Source organism: Rissa tridactyla, chromosome 2 (genome assembly GCF_028500815.1).
Source record: "Rissa tridactyla isolate bRisTri1 chromosome 2, bRisTri1.patW.cur.20221130, whole genome shotgun sequence".
NCBI classification, from domain to species: Eukaryota; Metazoa; Chordata; class Aves; order Charadriiformes; family Laridae; genus Rissa; species Rissa tridactyla.
This window is the reverse complement of record NC_071467.1, coordinates 157066093-157078782: the sequence shown is the minus strand read 5'-3', so window position 1 is coordinate 157078782 and position 12690 is coordinate 157066093. Positions and strand designations below refer to the sequence as shown.

The 12690-nt window shown below is 34.6% G+C and overlaps 1 protein-coding gene across 3 annotated transcripts in view; it reads right to left on the bottom strand.

Annotated features, from left to right (window-relative positions):
- NCAPG2 (non-SMC condensin II complex subunit G2) overlaps positions 1 to 12690 on the bottom strand; it is a 51837-nt gene that overhangs the window by 25801 nt on the left and 13346 nt on the right. For all 3 annotated transcript variants that reach the window (XM_054193088.1, XM_054193090.1, XM_054193089.1), the window contains exons 8-13: positions 12360 to 12429; positions 11663 to 11749; positions 9033 to 9128; positions 4055 to 4180; positions 2976 to 3155; positions 1785 to 1937 (exon numbers count right to left, since the gene is read on the bottom strand). In XM_054193088.1, coding sequence (XP_054049063.1) covers positions 1785 to 1937; positions 2976 to 3155; positions 4055 to 4180; positions 9033 to 9128; positions 11663 to 11749; positions 12360 to 12429 — 712 coding nt within the window. The remainder of the gene's footprint in view (positions 1 to 1784; positions 1938 to 2975; positions 3156 to 4054; positions 4181 to 9032; positions 9129 to 11662; positions 11750 to 12359; positions 12430 to 12690) is intronic.

Here is a 12690-nt window from a genome sequence, read left to right as displayed (position 1 = left end):
TCTGTTGTTTCTGCTGATTCTGTGAACCAAGTGATGTATCTCCTAACACAGAGGCACTATCAGTGTGAGGTCCAGTGTCACAGTGATACTTCTGCCACTCTACCTCAGATTCACCTGGTAAAACCTGGCTTTAGAAACCACTGAAGGAGAAACTTCCAGACAAAAACCCCTATCTTTTAGAGTACTAACACTTATTTATAAGTCTGAATTGCCTCCTCCAGTTATCTCCAATAATCTTAACAACCAGAACCAATTGTCTAAGTAAAGGCACAGCTGCACACTGTAATTCAAGAAGATCTGCAAACGTTATTAGAACCCTGCAGCAAACCTTTTGTGCTGACAGTCTGAATGATAATACCTTGTACTTGCAGTGGTTGTCTCCATTTCACATTTTCTGTGGACTTGCCTAATCAATGTATTGACATATGTATTACGGAAGTACCAAACTTGCTGTTGCATTATTGTAATCCTTATCCTGAATTTGTGTGCAAAAAGCTGAAAGCCCTCAATTCTGAAATCACCTCCCACTTGTCTTCTGAGCATATTTTGGGGAATTTGGAAGGTACCGAGGTGGTCTAATCTCAATAAAATCTCTTTGAGGTCCTGTCACCAAAGCTGCAATGCATACATTTGGCAAGTAGGTAATTCTCATGTTAGGGACAGATATGTTCCTTGAGCACTGAAGCCTTAGAAGTCTGACAAACCAAGCATTTATTTAATTCTCTCCTGAACAATAGAGATACATACCTCTGACTTCATACAGTCTATGTGCCCAGCACAAGATAAGCATGTCCTAATAATCAGGCTTAGCAAGAGACAAAACAATGACTAAAATAAAATATAAAATTGCAAATAGGAAAACATTAACAGCAGATAGTGGAGAAAGAGCTCAAAGATGCTATAATGCTTAAGGCTGGACAGTATCACCCTAAATAAGAATGCAAAGTTTGTTCAAAATCACTATAAAAAGACACCAAAATCCCAAAGGACATGCCCACAAAAGACAAATAGAAGTTATAAGAATAGGTAAATAAATCTAAATAAGCAATTCGGTAAAGGCATTAAACATTTAGAAGGTGAAGGAGTCCTGACTTGGGCTAGCCCGCTGGAAGGAAGCGTGGTGGGACCGACTGCTCTGCCCTGGCACGGCCAGGAGAGGGCAGGGAAGAGAGGAACGCGCCAAGAAAGAGGTCTGCTGAGTGCTTGGGATGCCAGCTGCCACCAAAAAAAGCAGTAGAGCACAGAAAGGCCGCTGGACCTAGTAATCATCCCAAACTACTCAAAAATCGTGGCAAGAGGGAAAGGAGAAAAGCGTACTTGGTTCAACTAAAAAGCAAACTTTCTAGCATGTCTATAAAAATCTCTGTCACAGCACTATCTCACATACTTAATTTTTCTGTCAAGCACAGCTACAGAAAGGCTGAAAGTGCACCAGGACTAGTTGCAATTTCTTTTTTTATTTTAAAAGATTTTTCAAGGATTTCATTAGAATTCACAAAATTACTGGAAAGAAGTACTTCTATACTACTACCTAACATTTGGATCAAAACCTTTCAAATGGACAGAAGTGACTACCAGCAACAGAATCCACAACTCTTGGAAATAAATCAATTATATACTTAAATATATGAAGAGGAGAAAAACTGAAGTTAACAGTATTACTACATTAAACACATTTTTTTTTCCTTTTAGGAATACTGAAGTAGTCTCAAAAGGCACTTTTATTATTTTTTTTAAACAAACATCTTACCTCCTTGATACTTATGAAGTGTCAGTTATCCTACCTTAGCAGCCTTGGTAGCCTTAATTTTCAGCAGCATATCAACAAAAGCCACTCGCACTTTCTCTGAATTGTCATGAAGACTGTGTTTGACTGCTGGCAAGAGCTGTTCCAGTAATGGGTGACTTAGTCTGTTGTCCAAAATGAATGGTAGGCACTGCAATAAAAGAAGATTATGCTAAATAACTAAATAAATTTAATGAGTAGATTTGCAAAAAGATGTAGCTAGAAATTGTTGAACCGGACCATGACACTTCTAAAGTTATATTAAGTAGGGACAGACACTGTCCATATGTATTTTTCCCATAATACTCTTTAGTAAAAATTGCTATGGTTATTTCATATTTCCAGTGAACTCATTTCAGACAAAGCAGCTTCAGATCTATACTGAGGCCACCGTCTTGCCTTCTACCTGAGGACACAGTGCCAAGTATTTCTTGTGGTAGCAATACCAGCTCCCTAAACTACGCTGATTTCAGATGAAAAATACATCCTTTTTTTGCCAAGTTATTTTTAAATCAGCACTTTCTGCTTATCCAGTATAGACCCCCATGCAGCTGTAGTGGAGCAAGTGAGGATTAACATGACGATAGCTCCAAATGAATGCTGAATTTACACATACACAATTTTTTTAAGTGAAAATACTGCTTAGGGAGTTCATTTTTCATTCCAAGCTATTAGTTATTTACCAGATGCCACAAAGATGTAGATGAACTAATCTTAACATACTGAGCAATGCACAGGAGGCCAGCATTCCCAGAGGAACAGTACGCAATTATATTCATCCAAACCTCAGAATCACCAAGTGGGATACAAAATCCTAACATCATTGTGCATGTTTAGGGATGGGTTAAAACCATTGACACAGAAACATACTGGAATCCACCTGAATATATTTTCAAGTCTAAGCTTAACTTCTCATAGCTAAAATAACCAAATGATCAGGTCCAACCAACGCATATAAGACTAGAAATGCAGAGAGAAACAAAGCCAAACAGTCACTATTTTAGAAGGCATTTGTTCATCCCAAATGTGTGGCTTTTATAAAACGTGTACAACACTCGCATGTATTAGGAACTTTACTGCATAAGTCATTTTGCAAAATAAGTAATTTCCTTAAGTGGCCTATACTAGAAAATAGTGCATCAAGTAAAATATGACAATCATGATTTTAAATTTAGAAAAAAAGATTTACTTTAAAAACAGAGCATCGAACATCAGCAGATGTTATATCATATGCCAACTCTTCAGTTATTTTTTTTAACAGATCAGCAAGAATTGTTGGAGGAATCATCTCCCAGTACTTGGATGTTATCTGAGTAACTCCAAGTATCCCTGTAGAGCGGACAACTGGATGAGGATCTTCCAAAAGACTCTAAAACAAACATAAGAATAATGTGAGTATGTGCATTTTTGTGACTCTACTGCTGTTTGACATTGACCTATCATAAACAAATAGCATTCCGTTACCTTTTAATCATTATACAAATTGTCATACTATGAAAGAAATGTAATATTAACATTCCCTCAAGGCATTTTATTACGAAGCAAACTAGGACATTTAAATCAGAAGCAAAATTAAGACAAATATTGGCCTTTTTTTTAATTGGAGTTTTGAAATAGTTTTTTTAAAAACAGCTCACATTAAGTCTGACATCTGTGATGTAATTAAGAATATTTAGATTTCTATTTATATATGAGCTTACACCGGCCACTGTTCCTATGCAACAATATAAAAACTTTGAAATTCATTAAAAATGTAAACATCGGATAATTGAAAGACGACACTCAGGATTTTCCAAACATTTTTCTTAATGAAAATACTATGCCCATTCTCACCCATCTAGACTGGTGAAGAGTTTTTTAGGTTGTTATCTCCATTATACTTAATTTCAAAAGTATTTAGTAATACAGTACCAAACTTCCATTGAATGCCTACATATTAAATGTAAAGCTCTCCACCAATACTAGGTTAAGTAAGATTCAAGATCATTACTCATGCATCTAGTCTTTCAAAAGCATCTTTCATTTACAGAATAATGTATAACAATCCCAAACACTTCCTTTTCAGAGTTGAAAATGGTGCATGTCATTTGTTGTCAACATACTACAGAAATATAAAATATTGTTTTTGCGTTTTCTGCATCACAAGACTGTGTTTCCCTGTAAATACTATCCTAAAGTTTCATAAATTTTAATTGCATCACCATCTTATTTTTGAGTTAGTTTTGATGAAAGTTTCATTTCAAACATTTTAATTTCATTAAAACTCACAAAGAGTTCTTCAAACTGTTTCTGAATTTCATTGTCCATTTCTTCAGCATTAAAACTGGGATCACGAACAGGAAAAGCATCAACAAACAAAAATGCTGCATTTGATCGAACTTCTGAGTTTCTGGCCTGTTACAATGAAGGAAAAAATATTTTTTCAGTAAGTAAGGACAGACTTTTAATATCAAATGGCATATCCTGTCAAATACTGCTCTCCAAAACACTTTAGGAATTTAGTATTTTAAATTAAGTAGACAGAAGAGATGAATTTTTAAATTTATGGAAGAACCTATAGTAACATATGATTTTTATTTTCTTTTATCTTACATTTTTGCCCATTCAGTAAAACCTCAGTTATTAGTACAATCAGCTTTCAAGGCATATCAGCTTCAATGACCCTGAAGAGTCACAGTCAGAGCCCTTCTGCTCTCTGTAATGCTGAATAAATTAAAAGCAATTGGTTTTCACTTGGTCACCTCAGAGCTCCTCTTCAGAACACAAGAATCTTGAATTCAAGCAGATTTAATTAATTAAATTGCCTGTCAAGAGACAGGCGATTTAATTGAAAAGCTCAAGCTTATTTCTTCAAGAAAACAGTATTTAGAAACTAAGTACCAGCAAGCCTGGAGAGTAACGTATCCAGCATAAGCATATTCAGTTCTGCATCTATGCACGTAAGTAATAGGACCATGTTCTGAGCTCCAGGCAGTTCATCAAAAATCTAAGGCAAGCCTCATAACCCTCAGACATTTTACCATTTGTAATAGTTTTCAGTGTATTACACTATATATTTTGCTGTAAAATGTAAAGAAAAATTCTATGTTTAGACAGTCAGCGAAAAATAATTAGCTCTGTGGACTTCTAAAGGACAGAAAAAGAGAGCAGGCAATGAAATGAAGAAAAGACGAAATTCAAGGTATCTCAGAGAGAAACCTGAAATCTAAACATCAGACCACATTTTATTGATCAAAGACAGCAGTGCAATGCTACGAGCCTCTGCTCACTTCCTCTTGGAAGGAAGAATTTTGTTGAAATTTTTAGTCCAAGTTAAAACAAACAAATGTGTGTGTATATATATGAGATTATATATATGCAGTCTAATAAAACATGCAAAGTAGGCTTAATTTTAGCAGCAAGATAAGAGACGGTTCAGGGAACCTTCTGACTACTCTAATCATCCAATTTTTTTTCCTCCCTTGTCATAAGGGACATTGAGATCAAAGGCAGGAAAAAGAAAAATAAGGACAACCATGTAATATTTAGAACTAAATAAACTAATAGCAAATAAAAACAGAAAAACACAAAAGAAATGAGCAAAAATTACTTAATGTACAATTTATTTTGTATTTCCCGTCTGGACCAATCTTCCTACGGTGGGTCACATCTCTGGGTAGAGCCAAAAAAAAAAAAATCCAAATTCTTTGAGCCAACAAAATTAACAGCAATTCGAAATTTAATACTACGAAGGCAAATAAAGCTCACATATACATTCTTTATTTAGAGACTTGTGCTTTACTTTATTTATCATGGATAATACAAACAGTCCAAAACTAAAAAGATTATAAGTCTTCAATCCTATAAAGCTGTACAAAATCCTTTAACTTTGATGTTGTCTATATTGAAGTAGTAATGCATAACAAGCTAATATGTGAATTCAGGGTGAAATAGCTCTTCTGTACTAATATTTCATGTGAAAATTAATTCAAATATGTTTTTGTGCAATAACCTAGACCTTGTCTACCACAGCCATTCCAGAAAGTTAATTTTCATAAACTTCCTAAGCACATTACACTGAATTCCATTAAGCTCACTTTAATTCTGAACTGAGTACCCACAGTTTAAACTCCTGCCTTAATTAATTGGAATTTATCCCAAATGTATTTGCATATTCAAGCTCATAACAGAGTAAATGTCTTCACAGAGGTAGAACCTAGGACTTTACATTCATATTCTATTTTATTCCACACTGACTTTTCCAGGCAGAGGAGCCTGCAGTTATTTCAATGACTAATGTTTCTTTACCTTTATGCTTGTACTATTCTGAGGAACTTTCAGAGACCTTTTAAACAATATTTTAATTTTTTTGTTCAATTAATTTTCAGAGCTTTCTTTTAAGTTTCATCTGGTGTTACAGGTCCTGAAATTCACTTCCAATTATTTAAAATGCTGGTTTTCCCTAGTAAAAGTTAGTTTAAAGGTGTGTGATGATAAAAAAACCCAACCAAACACGGTACTTTAAAGGAATCACTTCCTTCAACAGCTTGAATTCCTGGAGGAGTGGTTCTTGACTTTTCGAGCTTGAAATAGCTTAATCACTACTTATCTCACAATAAATATCCGTATTTTTAGATTTCTATAGCTTCTTATACTAATAACCAATCACTGCACAACTGTCTCTGCTATGCTTGCATGAGACTTACTTTTCATAATAAAGTAATGAAAAAAGATGAAGTTACATAAGGGCTTATATTATAAAAACTTAAAGTTGCATAAAGGCTATAAAATATGCGTAGGTAAAAGCCACAAAGAAACTTGTGCAATCTAAGTATTTGCAAAACAAGCAATTTAGAGAAGATACAGAAAATTATGCATTACAAATATGCATTCTCAGTTTAAAGATTTCAGAGATGAAATCAAATAGTTTCAACACAAACAGTTCTGGAATCATTTGTATTCTTACAACTGAGTTTTTTCCCTTTCTGCGAGAAGCAGCGGTAAAGAGGTCCTTCTAAGAGTTCCCTTTCTGCTTTATAACCAGTGTTCTAGAACAAGATTTATTCTTCACTATATTAGATTAGGGATTTGCACACTGGCTAAAATAGGAGCATCAAACTAGTTATTTAAAATTAAACTGACATTTCAAGCTTTGGATGAGAATCCATATCAGTAAGGACAACTATAATCTTCCCTTCAGAGTTCTGTATCTTAAAGCTACTGGTGGTTCTGAATGACAGCAAGTTATCGTAAAAATGCCAAATACTTCAGGAGTACTATATGAAAAACAAAATTTAACCATACAAAAGTCACACAGCAAGACAGTGGCTTATACGAAAATAAAGTGCCAAATTTTGACGGTAAGTCACATATTTCCTTTCACTAATCACAAATATGGTACTGAATCATTTGGAATTCAGAATCTTTCTTTGCACTGAATCATTACATGATTCATATAATTGCGGCATTCAATTTTTCACAATCCTCCCTTTACCATTCTGAAATCTACATTCACAACAGTTGGACTATTTTTCTGTATTAAAACATATTCTCTGTGACCTATTTGATAAGTCTAAGCTTTAAGTGCTTAATTACATAGGTAGAAGCTGTCAAGATAAAAATGAAACAAACAAAAAAACCCAATAAACGCCCACACACAAACAAACAAAAAACCACCCAAAAAATCTTTCTAAAATTCAGATTTGTTCTAGCAACGGAACCATTAGTGATGTGAACGTTATGAATAGCAACTGTTAAAAATCTGAACCACTTCTGGAATCAGGAATTTCTCCCACTGTCTTGCTGCAAATCAATAGTTAACTTTTTTTCCCCTCAATCCAAACCTTTCTGTTACATTTCTTCAAATAAATCTATGCAGATTTAATAAAGTTTGACAGAATGTTGATCTGAAGTACTCTGGTCTTATATCTGAGTTAAGTCCTGGGCTTTGGAAAGTGAACTATTCGCCTCCATTTACAGAGAGCAACTCCCTTAACAACAGAATACTATGTTTTGCTAACCACTCCAAAGTTGGTTTTGAGCTACTAGTCAGGAACTTTGCTATGCTATCAAAAATCAATTAAAAACCCTATTCATTTTAGAGACAGAAATGTAGAAATTAAAGCAAGCCATATTTTGTGGCTATTATTCTCTTGCACTGAGAACATATGTTTCATCCAGAAGGATCCTTGTTTATATTAATTCTAAAGGGACAGGATTTGACCCTTAATGTCAGGCCAAACAAGATACTGGTCTAGCAATGATGGACTAGTCTGTCCATCTTCCTACTCCTACCATGGCGTTCTATTGAAAACAAATAGCTCTCTATTCCTTCCTGTAACTCATAAAATCCATTTTAAACATAATTGTTTTAAATACTTTCAACTGTAATGGTTTTTAAATACTTCTCTCATGGCTAGAGAAGATGCTATATTCTCAATCAGTAAATGAAACTTCAGTAAATGTTTAGCAGCACTTAATTTGGCTGTAACAAATGGTATGCGTATGCTCTCACTTCAGTGAGGAATTTCATAACCTCCGACAAAATAAAAGCTGTTCACAAAGAAGGAAGCTTGGTTCGTCTTAATCATAGAGTGTAAATGAGTTGGTAAACTGCAGTAGGTACCCTTTAGCCTGTGCATGCAATCCACAGGAAGACACACACACTTACCTTAAAAGCATGAGAAGTTAGAAATTTCATTCTGAATGCTTGATACAAGCACACCCACAGCATGAATGTCTGTATATACAGTCAAACTAGAATAATACTTAAATTAATAATACTTTTAATAATTAATAATAATACTTAAATAAATTAATTGAGCTGTATTCTAAGGCTGATAATTAATCAGAAGGTGAGACTAAATCATCCTCTGAACATTTCTGGCTCTGATTAATAAAACACTGATCATTCCATAAAGATCTTGGAAAACAGAATACAAAGTTATGCAAAATTCCTGAATTGAGAAGATGAGAATACCAAACTAAAGTGTTAGTCCCACTGTCTACTGCAATCCTGGAAGGCACTGCATGTACCTGTAAATAAAACTGAATTATAGAAGTAAATTATGTTAACAAATTAGAATATTGTTGTGCAAATTATGCCTAATTACAAATTTACTCTGCTGCATCTGAGATGCTAAACACACTGATTGTTTTCTGTAGACATTTTGTTTTAAAAACAATTATTAAAAATAGAACATGTGGGAGGGACCAAAAATTTAGTAGTTGGAGAAAGACAATCCTATTTTCTGAAAAGGATAATTACCTTCAGTGATCTCCAAAGGATAGGTTGATACAATCTATATAGCATTTCTTCAACTCCTTGACGAACTTTACTTTGTTTATGAAAATAACTCAGCATCTGAGAAAAACAAACAAACCAATCCCCAAAAAAATTTTTAAGAGTGCTTTCTACATTCAAGATGTGCGCAGGAGTTGTCTCATTTCATCATTTATATAAGACCAAAGAGTTTTCCATACTATGAAAAATGATAAAACTAGATATATTAATTGACCCTATATTTTATTTAAGTCTCAAAAATCATAAAAGAGAAATAGATCTAATAAATATAATATTTTATAACTTTATGGATTCAATAAATCTATATAAAGATCTACAACTGAGAAATAAAATCATAGCTAGAGTGTCAGTTTCACATCAACCACTCATTTTTTGTTGCAGTAAAAAACTCCCATTTTTAAAGTAGCTGGCAGAAATACTTTAAAAACATGTAATTATCAACTACAGATAAATAAGCCATTTCTCTGTTAAGAACAAAGGAACATTATTTGGTAACTAGGGTTATCCAAATACAAATCTACAAACATAATATGGTTTTTTATGCATTGATGAAAAGCAAGTATCAGCACTCCTTGTGACTCAGAACTGTGCTTAGGTAGCTAAAGCCCCTTTTATTTTTGTATCTGAATTATACAGACAAAAAGGGAAAGTAGAAGACAAGAGCAGAATATAAGGAAGGACATCATGTAATTCCTCCACCCGAAACACTGGACAGTTTGAAAAGAAGTTGATCCTCTAGTGGTCAATACCTTCAGATATTCACAGCTACAGCTAAACAGGGAAGCCTGTGAATACCATCTACAGAAACCATACCTATAGTGGAAGAATCTCTTTTCTCTAGTTTTGAAATATACTGAAGTAAAGACATGGTATAATTTATAAGAGACTACGTAGCTCTTATTTATACATGAGAACGATGGATCTAACGCAGGATTAATAGTCAGTCAGTACTGTTTTGTAACAGTTTTCATTAGTACAGTGAGTATCAGATATTTCCGAAATGGACATGGGTTCTATAATCAGAACTTTGAATTCAGAAGGGAGAGTTGTACGTGTTGCTTCTCCCCTACCCTGACCCTACTCTTTCAATAAAATAGCCCAAACTTTGCTCAAGTGAATGACTGTGGTTGGTTACTCTCCTAATTGCTACAGGAACTTCTGGATTCTAAAGGACTATTTTAAATCAAATTCTTTCATACTGAAAAAGAGTGCATCATTCAAATTTATTCCAAGTCCCACTTCTTTCACAACTCAAAGACAGATTTATTTACATCACAGTCGTCTTTCCAGATCATTAGCTTCTGAATCTGAAAAAACATGAAATGCCCTGTCAAGCCTACTCTATCAACCGGGAACCAGTGGAAAAGGGAATCCACTATGGATACGAGAATCTATTTCTTTTTGATTAAAAACAAAACAAACCCAAACCAAATAAAAAAATCAATATAGAATCATATACTGATATATCAAGCTGTGTAGTTCACATACTATACACTCTAGCTTCTATATATTTGGGGGAAAGCATGGAAGGTGAAAGGGCATAGATCAAATGCAAATGCCTTGACTTGAAAAGCTTAGTGCACTTCTCATTCTGCTTCAAATGTTTTGCTCATGAATAAAAGCCACAGATGACAGACGATAAGAATCTGTAAATGAATCAAGGCTTGTCCCTATAAACACATATACAATGCCTTCACATATAACAAAAAGAAAAAACAAGTTTAATTTCAGACCCATCTACTAAATTTGCCTCAAGGAGCTTATGACTTTTTATCCTTGTGATCAGCTATGGAAAGGTCAGTTCTCTAGGTAAAGAAAAGCTTAGACAACAGACGGCAAAAACTATTTTTGGCAGTCTGGAAAATCCCCTTATATTTCTATTTTCGAGCACCAAAAACAGATCTGGTGCAAAACTATAAGCAGGTTCCTCTTAAAATTTGGTTTAATATTATTTCTCAGAATATGCTATTTGTTAAGTAAGTATTTGTGGTGGGTTTCCCCCAAGCACAACACAGCCACTCACTCACTCCCCTACTATTGGGGTAGGGGAAGAGAAAAGCAAGAAAACTCATGGGTCGAGACAAAGATGGTTTAATAAGTGAAGGAAAGAGGACAAAAAAACCCCACAAGTGATGGAAATGCAATCACCACCTCCCACAAGTGGTCCAGTGCCCAGACAGTCTCCAAGCAGTGGCTACCTCCCCAAAATCCACTTTCCCTTAGTTTTTATTGCTAAGCACGATGTTATATGGCCTGTAATATCCCTTTGGTCAGTTTGGGTCAGCTGTCACAGCTCTGCCCCCTCCCAACTTCTTGCTCATCCCCAGCCTACTCACTAGGGAAACAGAGTGGGGAAAAGAAAGTCTTGACACCATGCAAGCACTGCTCAACAACAGCCAAAACACTGGTGTGTTATCAACACAGTTTTAGTCGGCAAATCCAAAATGGCACCATATGGGCTACTGTGAAGAAAAGTAATTCCATTCCAGCCAGACCTAGTATACTATTTTAGTATGAAATAGAAATTTTCCACTTTATAGTAACTGATCCGATTTTGACGCTACTAGTTCATGCCATGCTTTACAGGAACTTACCTCTCTAACTTTAGAATGAACAGAAGAACTTCTGGGAAGATGAATTCCATGATGCATGAAGTCCTGAATGCAGTTATGTTCAAGTATCTACAGTAAAATCACATACATGCTGCTATTAACAAACAATAAAGCAATAAGTACTGTAGACTGTGCAGCAACTTATATTTTCTCTAAAACAAACAACTGAAAATAGTCTTTGATATTATTTCTTCTGTTTGGCCCTTAAAGCCAAGTTAGAAATTCAAAAGCACCTCCACATAAGAATTATTTGGTATCTGAAATTTTGCTGTAGCATTGTTCTGATGCTGTAACTGTACTTTTGATCATCTCATGGAAATCCACAAAAACTAGATAAATATTTAAGCTATCAAATAAATAGACTTGCACATACTGAATAAAAGCTTCAATAACTCGGATAACTAATGCGTTTATGAAAAAAGTGTGTATATGCATAGTTGTGTGAACCAATATTTCAGCAGCAGAATTAAAAGTGTTTAAATGCAACCAAGCTGATTGCACTGGGCAAACATTCAAAGCATGATATGCTGTTTTTCCTTGACAATGCTGAAGAGGCCCTTTCCTTAGGGAAATAATTCCTTAAAGCTTGCTTAGGAATCTTTCTGAGGCTGAAAAGTCATGTATCTTCTCCACCTTGAAATTCAAAACTATCCAAATGAAATGTCAAGCATAGTATTACCTCTAGGAATTCTCCTGACACCTTCTTCCAGGCCCTGAAGTAAACTTCTGAAATGTATTCCACCAAGGATCTGTATTAACACATGGGAAACACTGTCAAGCAAGTATCCTAACCATACCTATGTACAATTCATAAAGGTAACAACATGAAGTTTTTGATAAGTACCAACATTATTCTTAATTCTGTGCATCAACGTTATTTTTAGAAGAGATTATCTTGAAAGTCTACATTGGTAATTATGGAAAAATAAAGTTAATTGTTAATTAGTGAACCAGAGCACTATTAAAAAACACAGGAAATATCTCTTATAGTGGGAAAGTCAAAACATTAG